The sequence below is a fragment of the Zonotrichia albicollis genome, chromosome 1 (genome assembly GCF_047830755.1).
Source record: "Zonotrichia albicollis isolate bZonAlb1 chromosome 1, bZonAlb1.hap1, whole genome shotgun sequence".
Taxonomy (NCBI): domain Eukaryota; kingdom Metazoa; phylum Chordata; class Aves; order Passeriformes; family Passerellidae; genus Zonotrichia; species Zonotrichia albicollis.
In genome coordinates this window covers 79764033-79790908 of record NC_133819.1, presented here as the reverse complement: position 1 = coordinate 79790908, position 26876 = coordinate 79764033, and the positions used below count along the sequence as shown (strand labels likewise).

At 39.7% G+C, this 26876-nt stretch overlaps 1 protein-coding gene across 1 annotated transcript in view; it reads right to left on the bottom strand.

Annotated features, from left to right (window-relative positions):
- Window positions 1-630: 630 nt before the first annotated feature.
- The window catches only part of MYO10 (myosin X), a 166107-nt gene continuing 139861 nt past the window's right edge, over window positions 631-26876 (bottom strand). Inside the window, exons 24-41 of the mRNA XM_074545473.1 lie at window positions 26774-26813; window positions 25440-26342; window positions 24091-24214; window positions 22567-22810; window positions 18832-18927; window positions 15346-15439; window positions 14565-14620; window positions 12892-13034; window positions 12236-12430; window positions 11001-11158; window positions 9573-9696; window positions 8282-8579; window positions 7364-7571; window positions 6642-6778; window positions 5714-5834; window positions 2912-3364; window positions 2355-2546; window positions 631-2079 (exon numbers count right to left, since the gene is read on the bottom strand). Of these exons, the coding sequence (XP_074401574.1) occupies window positions 1969-2079; window positions 2355-2546; window positions 2912-3364; window positions 5714-5834; window positions 6642-6778; window positions 7364-7571; window positions 8282-8579; window positions 9573-9696; window positions 11001-11158; window positions 12236-12430; window positions 12892-13034; window positions 14565-14620; window positions 15346-15439; window positions 18832-18927; window positions 22567-22810; window positions 24091-24214; window positions 25440-26342; window positions 26774-26813 (3697 nt within the window). The 3' untranslated portion in view covers window positions 631-1968. The remainder of the gene's footprint in view (window positions 2080-2354; window positions 2547-2911; window positions 3365-5713; window positions 5835-6641; window positions 6779-7363; window positions 7572-8281; window positions 8580-9572; window positions 9697-11000; window positions 11159-12235; window positions 12431-12891; window positions 13035-14564; window positions 14621-15345; window positions 15440-18831; window positions 18928-22566; window positions 22811-24090; window positions 24215-25439; window positions 26343-26773; window positions 26814-26876) is intronic.

Below are 26876 nucleotides of genomic sequence, written 5' to 3'. Positions count from 1 at the left end.
ATGTATCAATTGTGCCAATCCAAGAATGTCTTTCTAGGAGCAGCTAAATTCTTTCTAATCAACTTGCATATGGGAAAATTAAAAAAAAAAAGTCAGTCTCAGATACTCTGTGTGTGTGTAACCATACATATTGAAGTTATAGTTTCTTACATTCTTTAAGTTTACTTTTTCTGGGAGGGTGGGGATATGAAATTAGGGATTGAGGGGTGGTGTCACAGATGAAGTGACTAGAAGTATCTGGCAGTGGAAGGAGGGTGGAGGATTTCTCAGAGCAAGCCCTGTAGCCTACAAAGGCTATGTACACTACAAGGGCAGTGCATGCTGCCCTGCCATGATGTGCCTGGCTAATGAAACAAGCCATCTTTCATCATGACTACACAAATAGCAAAAGCTTCACTTGCACATTCACTGTGGCATGGAATTGCTCAGCATTCCCTCTGTGTCATGTAAAAACACATTGCATGGGCAAGGACACCTGCCTCGGAACAACACACAGCACATGCACCTTTCCAAGCAAAAGCATGCATGCACACACACATGTAGCCTGTGCAGTAGGCTTGCCTCCTGAGAAGACAGGAAAATAAAATTTTGTTGCAAGTCTGACTCAGTAGGAAATAGAAACAAAGCACATTACATATATTTTCTTTATTGCTGGACTTTTTTTTCCCAGTAAGTAGGCATGATTCCTTAAAGGCTGAGGTTTTTAACAACAGTAAGGTTTTTCAGGTCTCTTTTTTTTTCTTTTTTTTTTTTTTAATCTGTGGACAAAAAGATACCTTTGAACAAAGTTTTGCCTTATATTACAGCATTTCTGTACAAAAATAAAGGTCCAAAATCAAATTATTATTAGCTGATATTACCCAATTTATTTACAGGGTACTGTCAAGAACCTTCATCAGGCAACCAGGTAAAATATTAAAATATTAAAGCAGTTGCATTGTATAACGTTGCCTTCTCTAGTCAACTCTGAAGGGCTCTGGCCTTTGGCAGTCAGTCTGGGTTAAGGAGTCCAGCCAGAAGTATAAAACATGATGTCTTTCAAAGAAAAAAATTAATATTAAAAACTTAAGCTGACATTATGGAGAACTGAACTGATAACTGTATTTCCATATTAGGGTATTCTATAAATATTCTCAGCTACATCTCTCTTTATCATACAGCAGATACAGAATGCAGACTTCTGCTACTTATATGGTAATACATATTTGCAAAAGTAAAATCAGTGTATGAAAATCTTGGAATTTACTTGTTAATAAAACTGCTTAAAAAGTAACCATACAATTGTAACAACTAAACTCTGAACTATTAAAATGTACAGAAAGACTGTTTACACCATTGCACATACTTATTCCCTTTGCTTCAAAAGACTTGTGAAACACAGAATAAAATTTGTCAAGTTTTACTGACAGCTCTAATATGCATGCACAGTGTGCACATCCATGGAAGCAAGGGGAAACAAAGTGTTGGCATCCATCAGGAAAGCTGCCAGCAGCACTCCAAAAAAATATACCTTGCTCTTCTTCCCTCCCCCTTCCCATCTGTATACAGGCCAGTAGATTAGTGCAGAATGGATGAGTATAACTTTGTTTTCAGTGTTCTGAAAGGACAAAGGAAATCCTCTTGACTTTTATCAGCAATTTTAGGTCAATACAAGTTAGGCTTAATATTGTAAGGCACTTATTACTGCTTGCATTGCAGTGGATCCAGTCTTAAGGCATTTGTTACATCAACTGAAGGTAATAATGCTTTGGAAAGTTTTGAATGAGCCAGCAGTTCTAGGTATGTGACTATTTCAGCTGATTTTCCCCTGCCCCCCTGTGGTCTTTCTAAAACATTGTGTGAAGATATTTTCCGTCGAAACTCCGGTTCTTGGTTAGCTTGTCAACAAAGGTGATCGATGTCCCCAGGTCATTCTGAGGCCAAGGAGTGATGTACTCTGTTTAGGGTGCAGTAGAACTGGTTTTGTTTTCACCTGGAGCTGCCCTGACTTCCATGACTACTCACGGATCGAGAGGTGCTGTAGCGTTTCTTCACGATCATACTGATGTAAGCTTTCATCAGCTTTGCAATGTCAACCACCTGCCAAGAGCAAGAACAGCACAGTTCTCAGTGAGGTAACAGTATATGAATGAATTTCTTTGGACACCAACAATATAAAACTGTCAAGCTTTCAACAAAACCCTTTTGCAGCTAAACAAAAACATTCAGGACTTCTCTTTGTCTCATTCTGTCTTCCCTTTAGTTTTACAGGGATCTTGAGCAAATCTCTAACATTTGCAGCCATTACTTGAATTACTAAGTGGCCTGGCTATCGGGACAGGAAGACCCCAGTAACAAAACTGCCTCGCTCTTACCTCACTAGTTTCAAAAAGCAATTCTCTTTCATCCACCACGATCTTGTAGGTGTTGGCAAGCGGAGCACCAAATGACAAAATATGTTCATACTGGAACACCTCCAGAGGCCTTCCTTCCCCACGCTTGTAGACAGAAACTGCATCAGCGCTGACTCCAAGCCACAGCTCCTGTGGGAATCCCCCTTCTTTACACTAGAGGAAAAAAAGTAAATTAATGGCAAGGGGAACAGTGGGAGCCACACAACACTTACTGTTGATGTTTTTGTCTGTTAGCATTTGTTAAAAGTGCATATTGCTTGTTCCTTTTTAAATGTAGCCTTTTATACTTATAGTTGTTTGCAACTTGTCAGAATAGCATTCCGTCCCTCTATTTTACAGTTAACTGGTGTATTTAAATAGCTACAGTGCCTGCTACTGGGAGTAGGCTTTTAATAGCTCCAAGTTTATTACATCAGCTGTCTGAGCATTGTGATACTGTATCTATGGTTTCACTGCTCAAGAAAGAAATCATCACCTATACAGTGTAAGCTGCAGTTTGAATGTTCATATGGTCCTACCTCTACGTCAAAGAGTGTTGAACCATAGCCAGGCCATTCCTTAATCAAAGCCATGTACTTTGCCATGGCCTGCTCCTGATTCATCCTCTGGAGTTTTTTCCATTTGTCAATAATACTAGTCCTGGAAGCTGAGATTTCCTCTTTGACCCACATGTCTAACATCTGATCCTCCTCAACCTTCTGTTTGCTGACAGAGCCGCTTCGGAAACTCCTGCGCAGTGTTCCTTCAAGAAAGCTGGCTCGTTTCTTCTCGGCCTTCTCTGGTGCAGTAAATGTTTTGGTCGACTGTGTAATCCTAGACTTCAGCTTTTGCAAGGGATACACTTCCTCCAGCTCTGGTACGGTGGTGTGCACGGTGTAATCTCCCTGAAGGTACTGAAGGCGCAGAGCTGCCAGGACCTGGAGGGTTTCCTCAGGAGCAGGGTAATGTCCTTTAATCACTGCTTCATGAGCCTATCAAGGGGAAAAAAAGGTAGCGTTTTATAAAGAAGCCTTTGAAAGAAATATGAGAAACTAGGGGAGCAGATTTACTCCCAGGGCAACCCAGGACCTGAAATAAATGATCCATTAAATAAATCAAATGGGGTAAATCTCTTGGCAAATTTAAGCTGGATAAGATTGGGTTTACCAGAAGAACTGCAAGGCAACTGAGGAACCTGCTAAATGGAATTACTTTTACTAGGACAGCTTTTAGTGAACTCCCATATCTAAGAGTTACTGAACAATGAAAAAGGAAAATAAAATGTAAAGGGGAGAAAACAGGATCTAAACATCTGATTGAGGAGAAGCCATCTATGTTCAAGGGCATTAAGAAGAAATGGGTTCTCCAATTTTGTTTACTGCTATCAATAATCTGGCTGTGAAAACTGATGTTGCCAGCCAAAGAAGCCAAGCTCTAGGACAGCTTCGTCATTTTACTGAGGGGGAACAATACATCTTCAATGAATCCCGAATCAGGTTAGTACAACATCTAGAGTGCTCTGTAGCACTGGGGATGAGATTCTGAACCAAAAAGACTTTCAAAATCCCAGCTCTCTGCACACTCATTCAGACTTGTGAAAATGTGGACAGCTAGGTGTTTTCTTTCATATGACAGTAGTAGAGGAAACAAACACCCATTGTGTCTGGAGATCCAGGAATTGCAAGCTTAGTAAACACACAGCTAAGTAACAACTAGTTTGTTTAGGTGTACAAAGTGTGCCTTTAAACATGCAAAATGGTTTACCTGAGCTTGTACACATGCAGAAGAAGGAGCTGTCTTTTAGAAATGGAAGGACAGTATTTTAATGAGAAAGAACTAAAAGATTTTCTTCAGTGCCTTATGATCATTAAAGGATTCAAACTAAAATAATGGAGACTGCAGAGTTAAAACTGATGACAAAAGGGAATCTTCGTAATTGTCTGAAAAAAGTTGATGACTGACATCAAAAGCAGATAATTAGAAAAAATAGAACAGAACTGATGTTAGAATGTAATGTTACCTCTTCAAGGTATTGCTGTAATATTGCTGGTAGGGATTGAATGTCATGCTTTATAACAAATATTAATGGTTTTGGCATGACATAAAGTATTTGGCTAAACACTAGTCAGCACAGAATGCCACATGAAAACAATCTGCTTCAGCAAATGTGCTTGTTTTAGCTGTTCATACTGAAAACTGCCTGAATCTGCCTCTTAAGCCCATAATGCAATGTAGCAGATTGGATGCAGAGTTCTCAGAGGTTTTCCTCTTGCTGTTTGAACTTCATCCCAAACAGAGGCACCGAATGACTCCTCTAGAGGTAACGACAGACAGAATGGCTGTGTGTCTAAGCCCAGCCAGGGCAACCTACTGCCCAGATCCTTCAGCCAACAATAAACAGTTCTGCACTGAGCTACCAGGTTGTGGAAGGACCCTTTTGGTAGACTTGTGGTATCATATGGTGTCTTAAAACTTAAACTGAACAGGGAAGAAATACTCTATTACAGGGAAGATGTAGAAGGGGAAAACACTTCATATGTATGAAAATTGAGGTACATCAGTTCTTGATCACATCAGTCTTGCTCACCAACAGAATGTCAGTGTCTTGGTGTTGCAAAGAGCCAGAAATCTTAATCCTATACAGAAATCTTTATCTGTTTCTAGTGTCCACTGAAAGAAGATGACTACTGGAAAAATTTTTAATCATTTGCAATATAGTAGAACAGGATACGATCAATCAACAATAATAAAAGCCATCAGTGAGTTTCTGAGTAACTACAGGGATTGATTTAATAGAAATCCAGCTGCTGATGCATTTAATTTTCATTAGAAACCAATTTAGTTTATGTTTTGCAGTGTAGCCTCATTCTGGGCTCAGCATGTTCACTGAGTGGATTTCTGTTCATCATAGCTGTCTTACTGCTGGGACTGGACTATTATACTGTGGCACCTAGGAAATGATCCATTTCTGACAAGATAAAAACCTACCTATTGCTCAATTAGCTCCGTACAGTTGCCAGCAGGAATCTCTTATTAATTAATTTGTTGCCAGTCACACTTTTTTTCACTTTATTTCTTACAATTTCTCCAGAAAATGGTTTAAGAAGAGGAAAATTAAAAGCAAGTGTTATTCTTTTTTATGCAGCTTAGAAAAATCATATGTGCTTCACTTATGTCAGGATAGGCCTATTTTGACTACTGAACTGCTTCCTTTGCTCTTGATGCTTGAGTAGTGGTGCATTCGGTTGAAGAGAAGCAAAATAGTAACACTCTCTTTGCTGCCTAGAACACTTTTTTCTCTCCTTTTTAAAGTGCTTCAAAACAGAATCTTTGTTCTTTACCTGCTCAAACATAAAGGCAAATTCCACGCTATCTTTTGGGACGTTTTCTGTGTCCAGGAAGCAGTAGAGCTTGAAGTAGAACTTCCAGTGCATCTCCCCAGCTTCAGCAGTGGCAGCAAGCCTGCATCATTGTGTGAAGAGAGAGAGAGATCAGATCTGTGAAATCCAACTCTTTTCTAAATTGCTACCTGTGGAATCTAAACAAGGCATCAGCTGAACTTTGCTTTATGTGTGTCTGTGTATTTAAAACCTACAGCAAAATCAAGGACAAATGCTGGCTCAGTTCTCAAGTCAAAGGTTTCTAACCCATATTCTCTTAATAAATGTTGATTTTTAGATAAATCAGCTGTTAATAAAAGTGATATTATTAAGTCCTGTTATAGAACTGCATAACACTTAAAAGACTCCCTTTTCCCCTGATTTTATGTGGATAACAGGGGCCGACTGCCATGCATAAAACATTAGGATGACAAACAGGTATTTAGACTTACTACATTTTCTTACTATAGTTCTATAGGTGGTTTCAATTTTACTAGTAAGAGAAATGTTGTGAGCTGTACTGTGGTGACTTCCACATGAAGTTAGCTAACAGAATGCCAGTGACTGTCTGGAGCTCAGTTCTCACAGTCACATTGCCAGTAACAGTGGAACAATTTGTAGTAGTGGAGAAGAAAATGGGGAAATAGTGATGAGAAATATCCCTCTACTGGTGTCAGGAAAGAGGAAAACCAACACAAGTAGATAGGTGGCTATTAAGTCTTTTAAGGAAACTAAAAAAAAGATCTTTTGTTCCAGAAACGGCCACATGTGTAATTCAGCTGTATCATCACAAACAAGCAAGTCAAAGAGAAAATTCAGCATTACTGACATTGGAAATTTATTTAATTGCTACTTATTAGAGTGAAGAGAGAAGGAGAGGTACACTCACTTTTCAAACTTTGCCAAGACATCAGCTACAATGGTTCTGCTTTCAATTGCTTTGTCAGTAGTTCCATTGTATTCAAACAAAGCAAACATATTTCTGCTATCCTCCATGGCCAAGCCACGAATTAACTTTTCAACCACCTAACAGAAAGACAGCACATGAAAAAACCATAGCATGGAAAAACAGTACCACAGAGTAAGACAGATACTTCGAAAAAATTAGAGCTAGGTTTTACATTAGGCTAAAAACGTTATTAACTTGTTCTCATCAGCATTATTAATTGTTGTCAAATTCCACTGTCATTTTTATTCTTTCAGAATATGTATGTGCTATCTCCTGGCCAGATATAACCCTTGGTATTACACCAACTCAGCAAGAGTCTTCCAGTTTTAGGAAGCAGCTTGGCTATCATACACATTAGTGTCTACTAAAGTTTCTCCAATAATTAGGCTCTCTGCCTAATTGATTAGTGTTTCTTGTTATTCTTCCTGTAAGAAGGAAATACAGTTGGGTAAGCCTCTGCAGCACAAAGAGTTTTTATAGCAGGGATTTCTCCAGAACATACTGTGGGGAGGGACAGCACTGTAAGCCTTTCCTTCCCAGAAAGGAGAGACTGGCAGAGAAAGCCCCAGAGCTTCCAAAGTGCAGCACTATGGCTGCCTGGGACTGGCATGGGAAGGGAAACACTGATTTTGTTACAAAGACATTCTGTCACCACTCCTCACCTCTCCAGCTGTAGTGTGTGAGTTGATTGTAATCTTACAGGAGCCCCCACCATGGCAATAAACTGTGGATGTCATCTCCTGCCTGCCAATCAGTGCTTCTATTTCATCCCGCGATGGCACAAACTCTCTGCACTTGGTTTTCTTCAGAGATTCGTACGTGAAAAGGGCATATTTCTCCATTTCAGTGCCTGGAAACTGGTCACGAACCCTGTGAGAGACAAAGCTTATTACTTTAAGCTGCCAGCTGCTAAATTTGCTTATTTGAGAATTTTTCCCCCTGAGATTATTTCTGTATCCAGTATACTGTTTAACTGAAATGCTCCAAGTATAGACAAAACTTTTAAATTATTGAGTTTGTTGGTGCACTAACTTTCCTAAGGACATACTCTGCATTCTTCCATTGCACCACAGCAAGAGGAACTCCACATTCTGGTTAATGTTGAACTGACAACAAGGATTTGTTATTATTTAATGTTCACTAATATTTTAAAATCAGATTTGCAATCATAGGTTTGTACCTCAAATACATCTGTAAATATGATTCTGTTCTTTTATGTGCACAATGCCTATCTCATAAAATTAAGGTAAGTGGGATGAAGAATTCTTATCAGGTTGGTTTGGACAGGTGAGAATGGGACCTGGGGATATGGGCTGAAAGTCATTTAAGCTTATACAGTTACAAGAACTGCCCCTTTTGCCAACATTAACAAAATGTGCATTCAACTTTGTAGCATCTTGCTTGATTCTTCAAATGTGTGTAATTCCATTCAGACCAACTCACACACACTTTTCCTGTAACATTTTGTTTTCAGATTCCCTGTTTGGCATAGCCAGTTTGCTAAGTGAATACAAGTCTCACTTCTAGATATTTAAACACTGTTAAAAGTTGTGGTGCTTTAGTAGACCAAAGGTTCTCACCTTTTGAGATGAAACTTGAGATATTTGAGGATGCTGCGACTGGGCAGAAATGTGCAACTCATGCAGGTGAGTATTTGCCAGCTGTAGAGGTTCCCCACACTCCCAGGGTTAGGCACTTTGTTGGTTTGCTTGATGAGCTGACAGTAGAGCTCATCTCGGAGAGGTCGCAAATCATGTCCTGTTTGCAGGATACCTTGGATTATAGGGATGGGATCAGACATAGACTCCAGCTGCTGTAAAGAATTAAATATCTTGATGGCTTCATCCTGCAGAGTTGTGTAACCTTTGTCTTTCAGTACTACAAAAAGAAATATTGGGAGAAACGTGCTTAGATGAGATATGAAAGGAACAGACCCAGGATTAATGTGGAAATCGCTTAATGCTGCTCTGTGACCTTGTTATGCAGGATATTAGATAATCTGTGTTTTCCATTTCAAATGCATGATGCAAACTCATTTTATGAGCTTATTCACTATTGAGATTTGTTCCAAATGTAATTTATGATGCACCTGAAAAGTGACACTGCTGAAGTGCCATATCACACTCCATATTAACCTCCCAGCCTCCTCCCAAGGATGAAACTTCTGGTCTGAGTAATATCTTGTTTAATATGCAGTTGCAAACTAAGATAACCAAATCCAAGTCAGTAAAAGGAAATGTGTTTCATCTTTCACTAGTGAAAGCCTCTTTGAAGTGCCAGTGACCCCAATGAGATAATACAGACACCCAGTTCACAGTCATCAATAGCTCTGAACCCTTTATTCAAAAGTGACTTCTAAATTAGTATTTGAATTGAGAATATTAAGAGAGATGATTACACTCATTTCAGGACTAAACAAAACATTACTTTTTAAAACACTCCTAAATGTTATTTCCCATAAATAAGGCTTCCTGTCCCATCTTATAGAATGGACACCTGTTAATTGGAAGCTGTGGCTGCTGTGACTTCCTGCAGGGGGTAGGATGCAACAATAGTTTTAGGAGGAGAATATGATTCAAGGGACTGAGTGAATCGGGTATAGTTGCTTATTTCAGTGCAAGACTTTTCAAACTCAGTCTTCTGAGCTGTATTGTTGTAGGCAATAGCAACCTTCCCTTCTGTTACACTCTTGCAGGAACACCACAAGCCCATGGCTCTATGCTAGCAAACTGCTCTTCTCAAAAGAAAACAGGGAAACTTGTCTATTTGTATCATAGTTTTGCCAACATTACTTCACGGTAGACTTAAAAAAATCCACCCTCTGGTTTAGTCTTTTGTAATAAAAAGTGGTTCTATTATTGACAAACTTACAGTTGAGATTGATGTCCCCATATGGCAGTGGCAGTAAGGGTGAGTGCAATGGATGATGAGTGTAACGGAGAATGGGATTCCTCTTGTAAATCTGTTCAACCACATCAGCATTCAGGCAGTTTTCCTATTGGAGTAAGAAAAAAAAGAGGTTTTGGGGTCCAGCTTTAAGAATAATGCAATGTTTTGTGCCCTCAGGTTGGTTGTAAAAAACTGAGCAATCAGTGTTACCGACACCATTTGGTGCAAAATCCAGTTGTGGGTGCTGTGGCTGCCATGCCTTGCTGTGGGGCTATGAATGCTCAGTACCTGCCAACCTTGGCCTTGGATAGGCTTGCTTTATCTGTGCAGTAAAAAAACCAAACCACAGCAGAGCTGCAGGACAACAAAATGAAGTATCATAACAATTTTTGAAGTGTGTTTTCATTTTATATTCATTTTTAGTCCACCAATTCATAATGGGAAATATGATACCTGTTTAAAAGCTTTATTTAAAAGCATTTCTCCAGCATAACTAATTGGCCTTTCAGTTAGAAACTGCACAAGCTACCAAACAAAATAGTTCAAAGTGCTGCTGTAAATCCACTCTACACATTCAAATACCACTCTTACTGTTCTTCTTAGGCCAGGTTTGACAGATGTGTGACCGCTGTCTTCTATCGGTCCTGAATTCCATATATTTCTCCTGCTCTGAAGAATAGCATTCATAATCTTGGAACTGAGAACTTAAAACCTCTTTTTCATAAGAGAAGAGGTGGCACTCTCTAAGAGAAAAGGTCAGTAGCAGTTCTCCCCTCTTGCCTATTTCTTTGGTCTCTTGTGAGAATCCTCATCCTCTCATAAATGCACATTAGCAAAAAGCTCCAGAAGGACATTCTCTGGCTGAGCATGCAATGTTTTACAATCAGTAAAACAATAAAATCCCTGTTTTACTGATTGTAAAACAGTAAGCATTAACTGAATGTTTTTCTCATCATACAGAGATATGAGATGCTTAGCCCATGCTATCATAACAAAAGAAAAGGACCATAATGTCAAAAAAAAAGTCAGACGAGCTGTTTAGTCCACATCTTAGTGTGCTGCTCACTGTGGACAGAGTCAAACACATCTGCTAACTCATGAATCTGAACAATGTGCTCTACTGCCAGGTGTAGCCTGTTAAGTTACACAAACCAGTAAAACTTGTTACTATTTTAATGGAAAAAAGTTATCCCTCTTGCCCTCCAAGCTGCACTTCAAAGTTTGCTCTTCTACTGTTTAGACAGAAATTCCTTTATCAGGTCAGAGAAGACATTCAGGTTTCACAATTTTAGTCCATGCTGCTGTGTAATTAAAACATAATTTTCTGCTTTATTACCCAATGTGGCAAAGCCAAAACAAAGATTTAAGGAACCATTCTTTCTCACCCCATGCCATCCTGCTTGTGCCTACCTTAATATCCTGAATGAGCTGCTGAGTTGGAGTATCAATGGGTGCCTTTGTGTCAATCACGTTCTGGATGGCACTTGACCAGCGGGTCGCCTCATTAAGCAATTTCGTATGGAGACGGTAACAGTGCTTGCGTCCGTACACGGTCACATTCCAGTAACCTGGCACAACAGCAAAACTGCTCATCACACAAGCTGCAGCCCAGCAGACTGCAGCCCAGATCATGCTGGAAGTCTTTCAGGAACTAAAAGTGTGTGAGTTATTAAGTATCATAATACAAATACTGTGGTATTAAAGGAGATTTTCTCCTTCAAAGAAGACTAGGAGTAGCCTCAGACTACAACTATGCATCATGCAGCTCCCTCTTTTACCCAGTGATCTTAGTAAAAATCACTGTAAGACACCACTGATAATACTGTGGAATACTCTTAGGTCCTTGTGGCTTGCAGGCCCTACTTCTCCAGTCCTGTCTGTAACAGGAAAATCTGAGACAGACTTGCTTTGTAGCAAGAGTCTTTCATAGTCTGTGGCACACATACAAACAGGCATAAAGCACAAACTACCTCTTCTACCTTTAATTTTACATCAATGAAGTGGAAACTATGACAGGAAGGGAAGAGCATTTCAGTTCAAATTCTTTCTCTGCATCACTGTACAGGCTTTTTATGAAACAGATTCAGTCAAAGGAAATGTGTTTCATCTTTCACTAGTGAAAGCCTCTTTGAAGTGCCAGTGACCCCAATGAGATAATACAGGACTGTCAACAGTCACTTCTCATTTGCAAACAGACGCTTCTGAGTTGAAAACCAGTTCTGAAAGTGCGCAGTGGAGCTGACTCAGGTGTAGTGTGTAGGTTACCACAAACTGGACTCTTACTCTGCATCTCCTATACCTGCTCCAATGCTGGCCCTCATGGTTCCACACAAAATAATGTTTGAGGAGAGTGTTATCCATGTCTTCTCCCACGTGTTTGATGTGTAAGCATAAGTGCTCAGACTAACTCGGCTGCAGTGCCAGTCTGTGATAATTTGAATGTTGGTGAGAACAAATTTTACTTCTCTATACATTACTTTGTTTTTCACCTAGTAATTCCCTGTAGAACACCTCAGTGACTTGGGAACTGGATTTGTTCGTGGAACTACACCCATAATAAGACATTTAAAATAGTCTTATGCCTTGTTTCTTGCATTGCTAAGTAGAAGGACAGAAGGCATACCTGAACAAGAGCAACCAATTACCTGTCTCTTTGAAGATTTTTTCATCAGGTGGGACCACTGAGCAGAGGCTGTTCAGGACCAGTGTACCCAATTTCAAAGCATTTTTCTCAGAACTCTTGTAGTAGTCCAAAGAATTGTGTGTCAAAACAAACCAACGCTTCTTTAGTTTTAATGAGGACATCTTTGGGTTGTTCTTTACTTCCTTGTGTAGCCACCCTGTTAAGGACACATTTGAATCACACTTCGTTTTCTTGGACAGAGTTGGACAAAAGTATGTTGCTAAAAGTAAGTTGTATACTTTCAACAACAACAAAGTATACTTTCAACAACAACAAAAACATTGTGTGAATTGATAAGCTCACATATGAACCAACATTGAGTAAAATTCTCAAACAACGAAAAGTAAAGATAAAATTAATATGAAAACCTTTCCATTTTGATGTTTCACTGGAAGAATTATCTTGTCAACTTCCAAAAACACCTTTGTCATCATGACAGTGTTTTCCTACACGGCACAGCAAGAATATAATTTCAGCCGTATTAATTTGTGAGTTAAGCCCACCACAGGAAGACGAGGCTGCAACACTAATCCTGTTGGCATATTGCCCACATTGTACTGTAGGGACAATCTCTTCAAAGCATAACAGATGTTATTTACTGCCCCACTCAGTTCTTACCCCTCACAATGAATTCTTGTCCCTCCACTCTAGTGTCCCCCTTTGACCTCTGGAGCAGGGTTATCCAGTGATGCATCTCTTCAGGAGTGTCAGCATTACAGTGAAGAACACGATTAGCAGTGATGATCACAAATGAATTGGGTCTATGAAAATAAATGAGAATTGAAACAGCCTTTATAATCAGCATATATACTGTTTATCTCACCCCCCATAACCATAAAAACTGTTCATCTTTTGCATTTTCTATCCAGAAAAAAACTGTTCACCTCTAATGAATCATTTAGTTATCAGCTAAAGAAAAATATTAAGTGTTTCAAAAGACTCAGTTATGTTACATTCACACCAAAATGCAAGGGCTATGAATGGTGGGAAAGCTTACATTAAACTGCAACTTGTCATATCTCAAATTAAATCTGTGGTGAAAAAAACTTCCAAACTTTAATCAGTTTGCACGTGAATCAGAACTGTTTCAGGGTCAGATCTATTTAGTATTTGCTTCAGTAGCTACATTAGCTAAAACAAACTACAGTATACAAAGGTCTATAGTAAAGCAGCATGTGAACATCTATTCTTTTATTTTAATGCAGTGCAACCCAATTTACAGAGAATACCATCTATTTTTAATGAGAGTCTGGCTTTTACCCAATCCTACACCAGGATTCACTGAAGCATGAAGAACTAGTCCAAGAGAAGTGTGCTGATGGGTCTCTGAATCAGACAGGCAGGTTCCTTGGTCTACAATGCTTGCTTTAACCCTTTACCATTAATTTTTTCATCTGGAGCAAACCCCCAAAATGGACATAAAAGACAAGACTAAAAAATCCATGTGAAAAATGCTTACAAGATAAAAACTTATTGCATTAACATAATGCAGGAGAAATGGTAAAATGGTAATTTAAAATTGTGAAAGCTCTGGACATTTGTGTTGTATGGTTTAGGAAACCTGAGCTTGTAAATTCACTGTTACTTCTGGTATCAGTGTTTTGGCAGGCCAAGGGCAAAGCACTAACTTAAAAACAGCTGTTTTACACGTGTACACAGTGAGGAAAAAATGGAGTGAGCTCCTGCAGTTCCCATAACACCTCAGTAACCTTATAAACCTTTTAAACCAGTTGTAGTCTGAACCCAGATTACTTTTTATTTCCCTTAACACCATTAGTAGTTCAAGAACTAAGAATAACCTGACAGTTTTGTTGGTTTTTTATGCTGCACTGACTTCTTTGTTATGACACATTTTTATTCTGGGGAAGTAGTTTTCATCCCTGAAGAATATAAAATTCATGAAGGAGAAGCTGATCAGAAAAAAAACATTAAAATTAAATTTTCTGTCTACTACATTACTAAGGAACTCAAAAATCAGCTGTTCTTTTTTTTTCAGGAACATTACTTGTATAAATGAACGAAATATGTACTCTTCCAATTTTGGATCACTTTAGGAGCTGAAGAATTCAGGTCTGAAGCAGTGTCATGGAAATCACTGAAGCCCCCCCCAAAAAGGACCATCATTCTAACTCCATGTTTTAACACGTGATGTTTAGTGCCATGAAAAGGGAGGCAATAATGAATCATTTTAATACATGGTTGGCCAGTAGAATATAGACTAAAGCTTAAAGTGTCTGATTTTGGCTAGAGACAGGAGAAATAGAAAGTCACCAGGCAAGGTTCTGACTTACCTATCTGGATTGTCAGCAGCACAGACAGAATCAATTAGTCCTACATCGAGTGTACCCTATAAACAAATATCCAACCAGAAAATGAGGAAGACATTCACTGTTACATTTTTCACAGTACTCTTCTGAGAAACGAGAAGGAAGCAGCAGCTTTGAAGCAAAATGAACGGCAGGTTTAGGCATCAGCTTCTCCTAACCATTAAAACTGCCGAGGGGAAAACTAAGAGACTTGGATGAATAGATCCAGTAAAAGATTATTTGTAGTTAGGATGAATTTTTCACTGAAAACTGCCATCCCATAGAAATGGTATCCTCTCAAAACAAACTTCTAAAGCCATTAAGCAGAAGTTTTTGTTTTCCTTTGCTTGATATTAGGTTCCAGATGTATTCTATTAATTACCAATATATATTGTACAGAATGAAAAATGCAGGATCAGAGAAATCTCAAATTTTTAACTCTTGGGTTTTTAATTTACTCACTAACAATATCTTTGCAGAATTTCAAAATCAAGCATACACTGTGATGTGATAAGGAAGTGGACCAGAAAAACTACTCCCAAAACCAACAGTCATTTTTCATCAAGGTGAATGAAGGGAGAGGAATCAGAAGTCACACTCTCTCCTTGTACAGCTACAGGACCAAAGACATGGGAGCTCTAGCCAGTGTCACAGCTACCACCACATTTAAACTAAGTAGGCTGTGAGTCTCAGAGGCTGTGGCCACCACAGTGGCCCTGTTTCCTAAAAATATTTGGTTTGAAAAGTTCTTCAGATTTAGACTTACCACAGCATTCTGTGGATTTGCCTGCTCATCATGCATCTCCCGGATCTCCTGCTCTGTGGACGCATGGACTTGACTCAGTACACTGAACCACTGGCTGGGGAGAGAAAGGCAGCAGTCTAAGTAAAATTTTGGCTCTGCACAAGCCTTCTGTCACCTTTGTTCTGCAGAGATGTAGCAGGTTCTGCAGGTTTTTGAAATTGCTTAAGATTCCTTTTGTCAACAGGCATAAAAGCAGCAAGGCTTTATGTCAGTTCAAGCAACACTGGGTGCAAGCAAGCCGCTCCAGATCTCCCATCCAAGCTGGTGTCATACCCTTCTTCCTGACAAAAAGTACCTTGTACACCAAGTGCCATCTCTGAAAAACCGCTGTAAGCACACTGAAACGTGAGGGCTTGGAGAGTCTTTGTTACACATTCCACATTTCATCTGGAATAAAATACATTCCAAGCTACACACAAAGCCTTTAATAGGAATCTCAGCCTTCAGATTATAAATTGTGTTGCAGATTATAAATTGTCACTGACAGTGTGACTGGTAGTAATTCCTTACAGTGATACTTCTGCAAAGACCACCAAAATCCACTGAGCTCTCTGTAGAAGCACAACTGAGAGGGAAGAAAAGAAAAAAAACCCCAAAGAAATACCTCTACAGTTTTTGTTCTCTATGGAGCACTGAAAAATCCAGCTGCCAGAAGGATGAGCAAATTTGTGCCACTCCAGTGGCACTGCACAGATCCACAACAGGAAAAGTGCCAGGAAGGTTTCCAGTGCTTCAGCCCCTAGTCCTGAGCAGCAATTGCAGATGGATTTAATTCCAACCACACCTTTGGCTTCTGGGAAACCTCAATCCTTCTGTCACTTGTATATGATAAAGCTCAACTGCTCTAAGGAATCCCACTGAAATCTAAGGGCAGAGCTTGGCCTGTTCAACAGGTTCCTGAATGCCATTCTTTGAGATATGAATTTGCCATTCTAATGAAAAGCACCTGGGGCCAAGTTTTCAAAGGGATCAAAAGCCCAGCCTTTAAAACAGACTCCTCACTTTGCTGCAGAGGCTCCTCCACCACCATGGGGTTGAGAAAAAACTCAACCTAATACAAAACTACTGGACTTAAATACAAAGTTATCTTTGCAATTGCTTTTAGTCATGGAATTTTTGCCTACGACCCTGAAAAGCTGCCTCCTTAACTCCAGCATTCAGAAACCAACTGTTCCCCCAAAATGTAGATTTCTGGAAACTGAACTGCTAAAATAGCTTGAGAAAAACTGTGTAGGCTGTTAAACAGTACCAGCACTGCCATATTCCAAATTCTTTTCATCAGCTCACGCTTTTATTAGAAACAGTGCAAGCAATGAAGAAAAATGAAGATTGAGAGTGCCAGACCATAAAGCAGATGAGAACATATTTGGTTCTGATTCTTTTTTTAAGACTCAGAGACACCCACAAAGAGGCTGTACTTAACACTTTGCTGTATGTAAGGCAATAGCACAAAAAAAGGAGAGAAGCTGTCATCTAGAGAGGAGGATCCACCAGCTGAAGTAAAGCTGAAACTGAAGTAAAGAAACTAAAGGAAGCTAAGCCTCACCAACCAAAAGATTCCCACAAATTAAATTAATCTTTCCTTTCTGGGCTCGGGAATTGCAAATGTATTTAAAGTGAAACTTCTATTTCAATATTAAAACAAAAAAAAAATCTTTATAGCACTGTATGTACATCTAGTGATAAAAATGGATGGATTTTAAAGAACAATTCAGAGTTTTCCTGATTTAATTTAATCTTTGTGTAAACAATGAAAATTAAATGAATCATGGCACTTCGCAAAAAACAAAGGCAGACTTTATTTTTGCTTTTTTTCCCTCTCAGGACCTCCTTTGTTTTTCAGCTGAGTCCCAGAACACAGAAATAGGGATGAAGGCTAGGGATTTGAAAGGAACAAACCCTCAGCAATAGCTGCCCACTGAAGCATTACTTCTTCAATAATAGTAACACCTCTTCTGGGAGGAAGAAGATGTTTTTCTTGGTTTTTCCCCTAATTTGAACAAAAAGCAACCTCAGATCCTGATCCAGGCCAGGTACAAAATATTTTTCCAATAGCAGATGTGGACCAAACACAGCCCAATGATTCATACTTCGCTTTTCACAATGCTTTGTTAACAAGGCTTTGACTTAAGCCTGTCTGCAAATCCTCACACATCTTCCTCATTAAGTCTTCTGGGATGAGTGAGAAAAAAGAAACAGGAAATACACTGGCAAAAGGTAATTTAACCTGGATGGTTTGTTATTCTTGCTATACACAACAAGGGTGTATAGTGTCTCCTCTTCCATCTTTAAGAAAGAAATGAAGGAGATGCATGGCAACAGACAAGTCTGTGTGCTGATAATTGCTTATTGGTCCCTAGGGCACCTACACAAGTCTGGTAGAAGAGACTTTAGCTAAGCCTTCATTTTAAAATATGCTTACATCCCACAAGAATCTTAACAGTAACTGCTAGAAAGCTCCTAAGTCATTTCAAGGATAACTTTAAGGATACCAAAAAAAATGAGGATGGATTTTGCATTGCTTCATCTACATCTGTACCCAGATGTAGGAGGGCATTCCACCTTTGCAAAGAACAGAATACAGAAGAACTTTTGAGGCTTCTGAGCAAAGTAGCTCAAGTAATGTTGACAAAGGCATGCTGTATTCTGGCCTTGGGGCAGCAAGGCAATGGGTAATAAGCTCTGATTACTAACTTAACTTTATTTAAATGCTTGATTTTTTTTTAGGCAAGCATATGATTATCCTGCATGAACTGTAGCATGGGGATTTTTTTTTTTTTGAGATGCTCTACAACTGATCGGACAAGTCAGACCTGCTCCTCACCCACCTGCCTCCCCCATGGTTAGATATGGATCCTTTAGCAACAAAAGCAAGACCCTTTTTAAATATGCAGAAAGGGAAGCACTCTCTTACACACTCCTCATACATGAATATGCTTTTGCTCTAAAATACAGTGACTGCATTACAACTTCTATCTGAAAAAGTTTTAGGTTCTGCTTAAACAAACAGACCCCACCCCTAGGAACAAAATGCTTCATTTCAGACAACAGGGTCTCAAATACTGATTTGATTGATGCAGCTAAACACAGGAGGGAAATCCACAAGGAAAGCATCAGTGGCTAATGACTGCCTCCCTACAGACAAATTGTATTTCAGAAAGTTGCCAGCAACACATGGGTAACAGCCAAATTCTAGGCAAATTTTCATTGGCAATCTCAGTCTTCCCAGTAATTGTCTGCCACAAGGTTTTCTCCTCAGCAAGCCTCAAATGCAATGTGTTTGACACAGCCTAAATATTTTGTGACAGTGCTCAAACAAATTAGTGACCAGCCAAAGTCAGAATGGCACAGAGGTTAAAAAGAGAGAAAGCATAGATGGGTTCATTTCAGCATTACATTAAAAAGGAAAAGAAAAGCAAAAGAAGATAGACCTGATGATTTTCATACCTTGCATCCTCAGGAGATTCAGCAATTAAGTGGTAGGTCCTATCACTCATTATTAGATCTATACCATTTTCTTTGCCTGTATTATCAACAATCTCTCTGAAAGAAAGGAAAACACCAATATTGAGCATTACAGATTATCAACATTTTGAAAATTATGTTCTGCTGAGAAGCTCACAAATTATTGATACTTAGAATAACAACAGTCTTCATCAGGTTCATTTGCAAGACTCACAATGTGATTTATCAGTATTAGTTTGCCAAACTACAGCTGTGTTTTCTGCCCACACAGTTCAAATATTCAATATGCTATGAATGTCACTACACCAATGTGACCAATTCTGTTACCATTTTACCAATTCTGTTACCATTTTACCAAGAACTAAAGAAAAAGCAAAGCATTATTAAACCCCAAGAGAGGCAAAGATAACTGAGGGAAGAAATGGATATACTGGATATAATGGATACATTCTGAACTGACTGCATAACCAAGTGATATTTGGAATTCTAAAAGAAAGCTGCTGAAGATTGAAAACTGAAAGCAAACAAAACCTGCATTAGTGATTCTGTGTGGTTGTGAGTCAGCACAAGGACAATTCCAAACATGACCTCCAGGAAAATCTGAGCACTCATCTGCTGAAAAATTACATATTTCTAATTTTTAGTTTGGACATCTAAGTATTGATATAAAAACAACTGTGAAGGTTTTAGCAATAATTAAAGTATGACATTGGATTTCCCTGTACCTTAAAGAAATAAACTTAATTTCCTTCTTGTTGTTTGGCTGTATTTGCCTGAAGCTTACTATTTCCTTAACTGGCTATATTTTCTAACCAGCTCATACATTCTCATAAATCTCTGTCCTACAAACAATATATGCAAGCTCTGCATATCAGACTCATGAGGATGATCTATCTACTATCAATACAAAAACTGTAATTTTGTACTGCTTGATTCCTTCCCTCTCAGTAACCATGTCTAATAGAATACCTCCCTGTTCTATGTTTCAAGTGAATCAGCCTGAGATTTTTAAAATTGAACAAGGTCTCTAATAGAGAGTGGTGAAATGCATGAGTTGCACTATAGGTAAGGAATGCACTCAGTAAATATTAACACTATCTAGAAAAGCTATTGTTTATTTTTTGTGAAACAGAATTCTTTAAATACATGTACCCTTTCTTTTAGCTAATTTATAAACAAATAGTCATTGACTGAACCTACAGTTCAAACTAGGTTCAGTAACCTTTGTCTGATAATTTTAAAGGTACGTGCAGCTGTCATGGTTTGACCAGGAAAGAGTGAGAATTCTGAGAAGCTGTGGTCAAACCAATGAAGGTTTTGAGTTTGAGACTGGCGTCCGGTGTGGCCAGTGGGGTTTGGACACACCTCCGAGAATACACAGGAGTTAAAAGCAAGGCACTGCCCTGGCACTTTCTCTTTTAGACATCATCGGGCGAAGAAGTCAGATCTCTCTCCCCCGCCCGGCCCGCTGCTGCTGGGCGGGGGAGGGGCCGCCATGCGGGAGGCCTGGGGCCTGGACAGAGGTGGAAGTTGAAGGGGCTTTCAAAGATAGAAGGGTGGGGGAGCCCCAAGAGACATCGAGATATCGGGCAGCCAGCCCCCCCCCCCCCCCCCCCCCCCGGAGAGAGAGAGAGCCGGCGGCCCCGAATGTAATAGCAGCCAGCCAAGAAGAGAAGGGAAGAGGGAGAGCGGCCGGCCGCAGCAGCAGCACGTGTGGGAGTATCATCTCGTCCCAGGACAGACAGAGACTGAAAACTTTTAACCCTTTCTTGCATGATTGGGGCCTTGCAAAAATGCTAATCCTCCTCGAAGCTGAATAAGAAGGGAGATGAGAGATGAAATAAGATAAAGACCTAGCCCGGAAAATTGTGGAGATGATTAGATAGAGAGAGATGATTTAGAGTGGCCTTTTAGCTAGACTTTTCTCGTGGCTATAGACTCAGTTGTTCCTGTGACACAGACTGCATTTAAGGAGAGGCAGTGCCTCAAAACCAAGAAAGTTCTTCGTGAAGACCCCCCGGCCCCAGGAAGTTAGAAAAATATGGGAGGGACAGATGTCCCAAAAGCAGAGACTGTGCCTTTTTAGAGTGAGACAAAGCATCCTTGAAAGACAACCCTAAAAACAGCTCTAGCCATGTCTCAGTGGTGAGAGCACTGAGCATAGAAAGAAGACGTCACAAGCGGCAAAAAGACTTTCCGGGCAGTGCCGAAGTGACAAAGAAGCACACAAAGTTTTCAGTGTATTTCCAGGAGAAGCCTATAGAACGAGAAAGACTCCTTTCCTCTTCATGAACTGATATTTGAGTATACTAAAGTGTCGTGCCGAGCTGAGCAGTTGTTTTAGAAAAATGTATTAGATTGAGAAAGTCAAGTGGTGGGAGAAGAAGAAAATAGTTTTTTTGTAAAGTTTTCAATTCTTTTCTTTTTTTTTTCCTTATAGTCCCTCCCTATTTTCCTGTAGTTTAAGTAATAAAGTAGTCTTTATGTTTAAGTTAGAGCCTGTTTTACTTATTCCTAGTCACATCTCACAGCAGACACCAGGGTGAGGCATTTTCATGGAAGAGCACTAGCTCTGTGCCAAGCTCAAACCATGACAGCAGCAAAGAACGTCTATAGGGCACAGCCAGGGAAGCAATGAGGTAACAACAAAAAAAAAAGAATGACTGATTGAATATATTAGAAAAATATGCTAAATAAATGCTATGGTACATGAGACAAACTCAAATTGAGTTTTAACAAAAAATTCAAAAGGGAGGATCTTCAGCTTCTATTCAGAGATTTACTTGACTACCAGCAGCTCACTGTATTTCAGTACAAGTCAGGATTCTCACTGAAACTCCTTTCTGTCCCACTTGAAATCAGGCTCAAGCCAGGATTGCCAAAGAAAAGATTAATCAAATATTAAAATTTAGTTTAAACTCTCTGTTAAAGTAACAAACAAATTGGATAGTTGCAGATTACAAGGCACAGAGTGGAACTGAGTGTTAGTAGCCATTTCTGTTTCTCCCTACTCTGGATGAAAGCTTAGGTACACTTTATAGAGAAAAGAGACAACTAATGTTAGCACACTTTAATTCTTTTAAATTAGGTAGATAATCCTAAATTGTTTAGAAAGAAAAAAACCATCCAGTAGAAAATTCTTTTTTCTGTGTGCTTCGGGAAGCGTAAAATTCTAAGGCTTAAGGAACTTCAGCTAACAAGGCATAAGCTATTAGGTTTAGTAATCTTGTTTTTTTAATGAATATATGCATTTTAAAGACTTTTCTACACTACCACAATTATTTAAAGCATGAAAAAAAATCTAAATACATACAGAAGATTCAGCTTTGACCCATGCGAACTTCAATATACTCAGGGCCTTTTAATTCCACCCTCTTCATTCTGGGTTTGCCTGCAGCTACAGACTTGGCCACATGCCCCAAACTGCCTGGGGAATCATTACAGACTAAGTAGGGCCTCTAGTCTGGGAGAAAGCATAGATGGGTTCATTACTGCAGCATTTTTCTGAAGTATTTGGCACTGGCTGAGCTCTGGAGTACTCTCTAGACTTAAGAGAGAGCCAACTAAGGACAACACTTGCTTTCACTAACTTCACCTCACACACTCTCCTGCTTGCACTCACACAATTTGTAGGCAGGGCACTCAGTGCCTTCCCAGACTGAGCCCCAAGTGCTGCTTAGAAGGAACCATGGCTAACATAAAACTGTGTAAACCTACTTGGCAGTTCGGACATCCATGGCACCCTTTAGCTTTTCTTCACTGTCATTTTCAAAGTACATCAACTTGGACTGTCTGAGAACAAACCATCTTTTCTTCCAGTTCCTTCTGGAAAGCGTAGATGATCCACCCCCCTTTTTGTGAAGCCAGCCCTGCTTAAGTGCTTCCTGCTTAGACCGAAACCACAGGAAGGTCTCATCTTTCAGGACACACCAGCGTCGCTTCCATGTGTTGATTAAGCCACCTGGAAAGAGACACAAATGTGGGTGTAGATGCAGTGAAAACAAACAGCTCTATCATAAAACAGATGCTGTGAACAGCACCAAAACTGGAGGGTGCTGACCAACAACACTGCAGTTAAACTGAGTGTCTGCTGTAAGCCACAAAACCTCAGTTTTGCATATCCTTATGGCCACCAATATTGTTGTCAATCCAAGCACCCTAAATTATAAATTGTAGTAAGTCTCTGTATTACAAAAACATAGGAAACATACATATAATTACATTTACATATACACAACATATCTATAATAATAAATTACTGAAAAGCCTTGCTGCACATGAGACTGATCCTTAAGACTGTTTTCAATGTATTTCAGTGATAATCTAAAAAAAATCTAGTTAAGCTCTTTCCTCTCTCCAGGTTATTAGCAGGTAACAACGTTTAACTCAAAACCACAAAACCCGACAAGGCTATGTTTAGAGCAGGAAATAAACCAGTGTGAGCTCAGTCACACCAAAGTGTGGCCATACAGTAGGCAATGCACATTTTGCACTGGAGTTACAGCACAGTCATAAAAACCTTAACCAAACTGATATGCTCCTCTCATCCTACAAAAACTGACTGCTAGCTATGTCAGAAAGTAAGGGCTGTGCTACTGCCAACTGCATTATTTTTCACACAAACATTGTGGTGTGTATACTCATCACTGCTCCTATACCTAAATAAGGTATACTATAGTGATGAAATCATAAAAGGATCCAGCTAGATTACAATTTGCTATCAAAAATCAGAAGATAAACCCAAGAATTTTAAGCAGAGAACTCTTGTGTATATTCTTTCACAGTCTCTCACACCCCTTTGTTACATGTAACCTTTTTCACGTCTTCAAAATCCAAAGTGGATTTTGATTAAGTTCAGTAAAACTGGTCTGCACTGTAGAACGCTGTCTGTGTTACAAGGTTTTGACAGCAGGAATCAGCTTTCCTGAAAATTTGATACAATTGGATTTGAGAGTTATTCTTCTCTATGTATACTGAATATTTCATTGTTTGTGAGACAGCAAAGATGTAAGATGAGACAGAGGTAGCCCAAAATATTGATCTTTTTTTGCAGAGGGGAATAACATTGCTTGATATAAGCCACTGCAAGTAACTTAACTTGAGAATAGCTCAAATTAAATAAAGTCACTTTTCCTTTGAAAAATGAGAAAATAGCTTAACTCTGCAGGAATTGGGAGTGTAATATACAATAAAGATTTCTGGTTATTTTGTCTATTTAGCAAATTCTGATTCATCCAGTACCTTTCATGTACAGAAAACTGTGAAAGTAGGGCAGGCTGACACAGCTGTAGACTGAATCCCTCCGGTAGGAAAGTTCATCATCTGTATCAAACCTGGAGTCAAAATCTTCTTCGCTGTCTTCAAACTATACACAAGAAAGGAAACAAAGGTCATAATCTCTCAGGAAAGAGTTTAGATCAAGTTGGCTTAGAAAACTCTAGCTAAAACATTTTACTATATATTGGAAGGTTCCTCATTGGTTTTCACCCAGCTAACAAAGGAAGGAGTAAGTTTCAGCTTGAACTGTTTGATTACACAATAAATCTGTGTAAAAGCTTTGTAGAGGCTCAGGAAAGTTATCCCTTTGCTAGAGTACGGTCAGGGTAAGCTATCCTGTGCTACCTGCCCCTGTCACTGAAGTGCTGTGGGGAACAGCTTAAAAACGTATTGAAAAGGAAACCTTGCACAAGCTGTGGTACTAGATTTCCCTCACCCCAGAAATTCAGAATTTCTGTTCTGTATCTGACACACATCCAGAGTCATGCAGCAGGAAGGCATCTTCAACAGAGACACTGAAAGTGTTTCCTCCTCAGGCAAGAACTGTCAACTTATCCCAACACCCACAATGGCTCTTGAAAAGCTTATCACTGACTCAAATGCAGTAAATATTATATCATTAAAGTCTTCCTTCTAAACAAGTCAGTGTTCCTGAAATACATTTTCACTTTCCCAATCACACAGTCTCACAGAAACACTGGCTGAGTGGTAGAGGAAATCATATTCTTTCAAAAATATTAGTAGAAGGAAACCACAGTATACTCAGTAAACAGCACTGAAAAATTTCTCTGCAGAATGTGTGTCTGCCTCAGTAATTTAAACATTTTCCATTGTGTGAACTTTACTCTCCAAATAATCTCAAAATATACCTGGCACATCAGGGACTTCTGCAAGCATCTTATTCTTCAATACTCCTGCAACTTACACACATAACTAAATTTAGGTTTCCTGAAATTAATTCTCCAACATGGTTCCTGGTACCCCAACTCGAAACACATGCACACAGAAGAACTTTGCTGTGCACTGATCTCCTCACCAAGTAACACGCAGTGCTGCATGAAAGCAGTTAAAACCATGTCTGTGCAAAAGCCCAGGACTGCAAACAGCATCGGAGCAGCCTCTGACTCTAATGCACTCACCCCAGTGGCATCTAGATGGCAACAGACCACTATTTCCAAAGGTGCTCCGAGCAGATCAAGCTACACAATGTTTTCTAGGAACAGCTACAGTGAATCTACGGCTGCACAGCAGGGAAAAGCAAATAATCAGAAAGCACCTATCAATTATTAGATAACATAAACACTGCTACTTACAGAAGACTGAGCTCCCTCAGAGCTGAACCGGTACGCTCCAGAGCTATTGTAGGTCCCCACGGAACACCGGTAGTCCGGTGACCACTGGCTACTGTGCGAGTTGGAGAAGGTCACACTGCTGCCAGAAGTGATAGCACCATCTTCGTAGTCGTCCTGGTCGTAATCATAGTCTCCATCAGGAGAAATAAGTTCCACAGAATTTGGGGGTCTGCAGGATACATTTTCTGGCATGCAGTAGGTGGATTCACCGCTGGAAGAGTTGTGGAGACTCACTGTGTCGTGGGCAGGAGGTATGACCATGGCGTCGCTGGCAGCAGGAATTGTTGGCACCACGGTATCATTCATGTAAGGATCCTCTTCTGAGGAATCATCGCTTGTTCTGATGCCACTGGTCCTTTGATCAGAATGGCCGTGCTCACTCGGGTTGGGCGAATCCTTAAATGCATCATCATCGGCTTCAAAGCCCTCATCTACCTCCTCCTCAGGATATGGCTGGCTGAAGTTAAAATTGGGCTTTTCACTGCAGGCATTTCCAGTCTGTTCAGCCAGCTCAGCAGGATACCCACTGCCCACAGAGAGAGACCTCTCAATGTTTCGGACACATTCGTCAATCTCATCGAAGTTCAGAGATTCCAGGAACTCCTGGGCTGCTCGACATGCTTCATCCTCCAGCCGCCGGAGCTCCTCATCGCGACGCTGCTGCAGCCTCTGTAACGAAGCCTCTGTCAAGGACAGCTCCTGCTGCTTCTTCACGCGCTGCAGATCTTCGATTTCCTTTTCCAGACGCAGGATTTCTTCCACCTGCCTGCTTTCCTTCTGCTTCTCCACCTCCTGCTTCAGTTCTGCCTCCTTCTGAGCTTTCTGAATGGCAGCCAGCTCCTGCTTCTTTCTCTCTTCTTCAGCCTGCATAAAAATAAAATGAAACAAAATAAAATCAAGTTAGGTTCCTAAATTCAAGCTTATTTTTAAAAATCTATTTCTAAAACTCCACACTCCACCATGCTCATTCATTTAAAAGCAGCCCTGTCTTCACATCAGCAAGAAATAAAAAGGAACAAAAAAGAAACAAACTAAAGCATGATTACATTTGCTCAGAGATAGCTGAGCAGAGGAAGTTCAAATATGTGCAGAAAACTCAATCTTTGCTGGAAATTAAATGAAGCATCAGGTGAAAGAAATTTCCATGCAAACTATATCGAGTTTCCTTTGGCTTTATCTACCAGCTCCTGTAATTAGTTTAGTTTTAATGCTAGAGGTACCTTTTATTTTTTTAATTGCTGGGTTGAGATACTCAAATAAACAGGGTGGCTGAAAGGATTAAGAATGTAATTTACCTGCTGGGCAAGACGCTCTGCTTCTTGCCTTTGTCTTTCCCTAGAAGTGAGTGAAGAAAAAAAGTCAGTCAATCAAGCTCAACATAAGCTCATGGCATTCCTT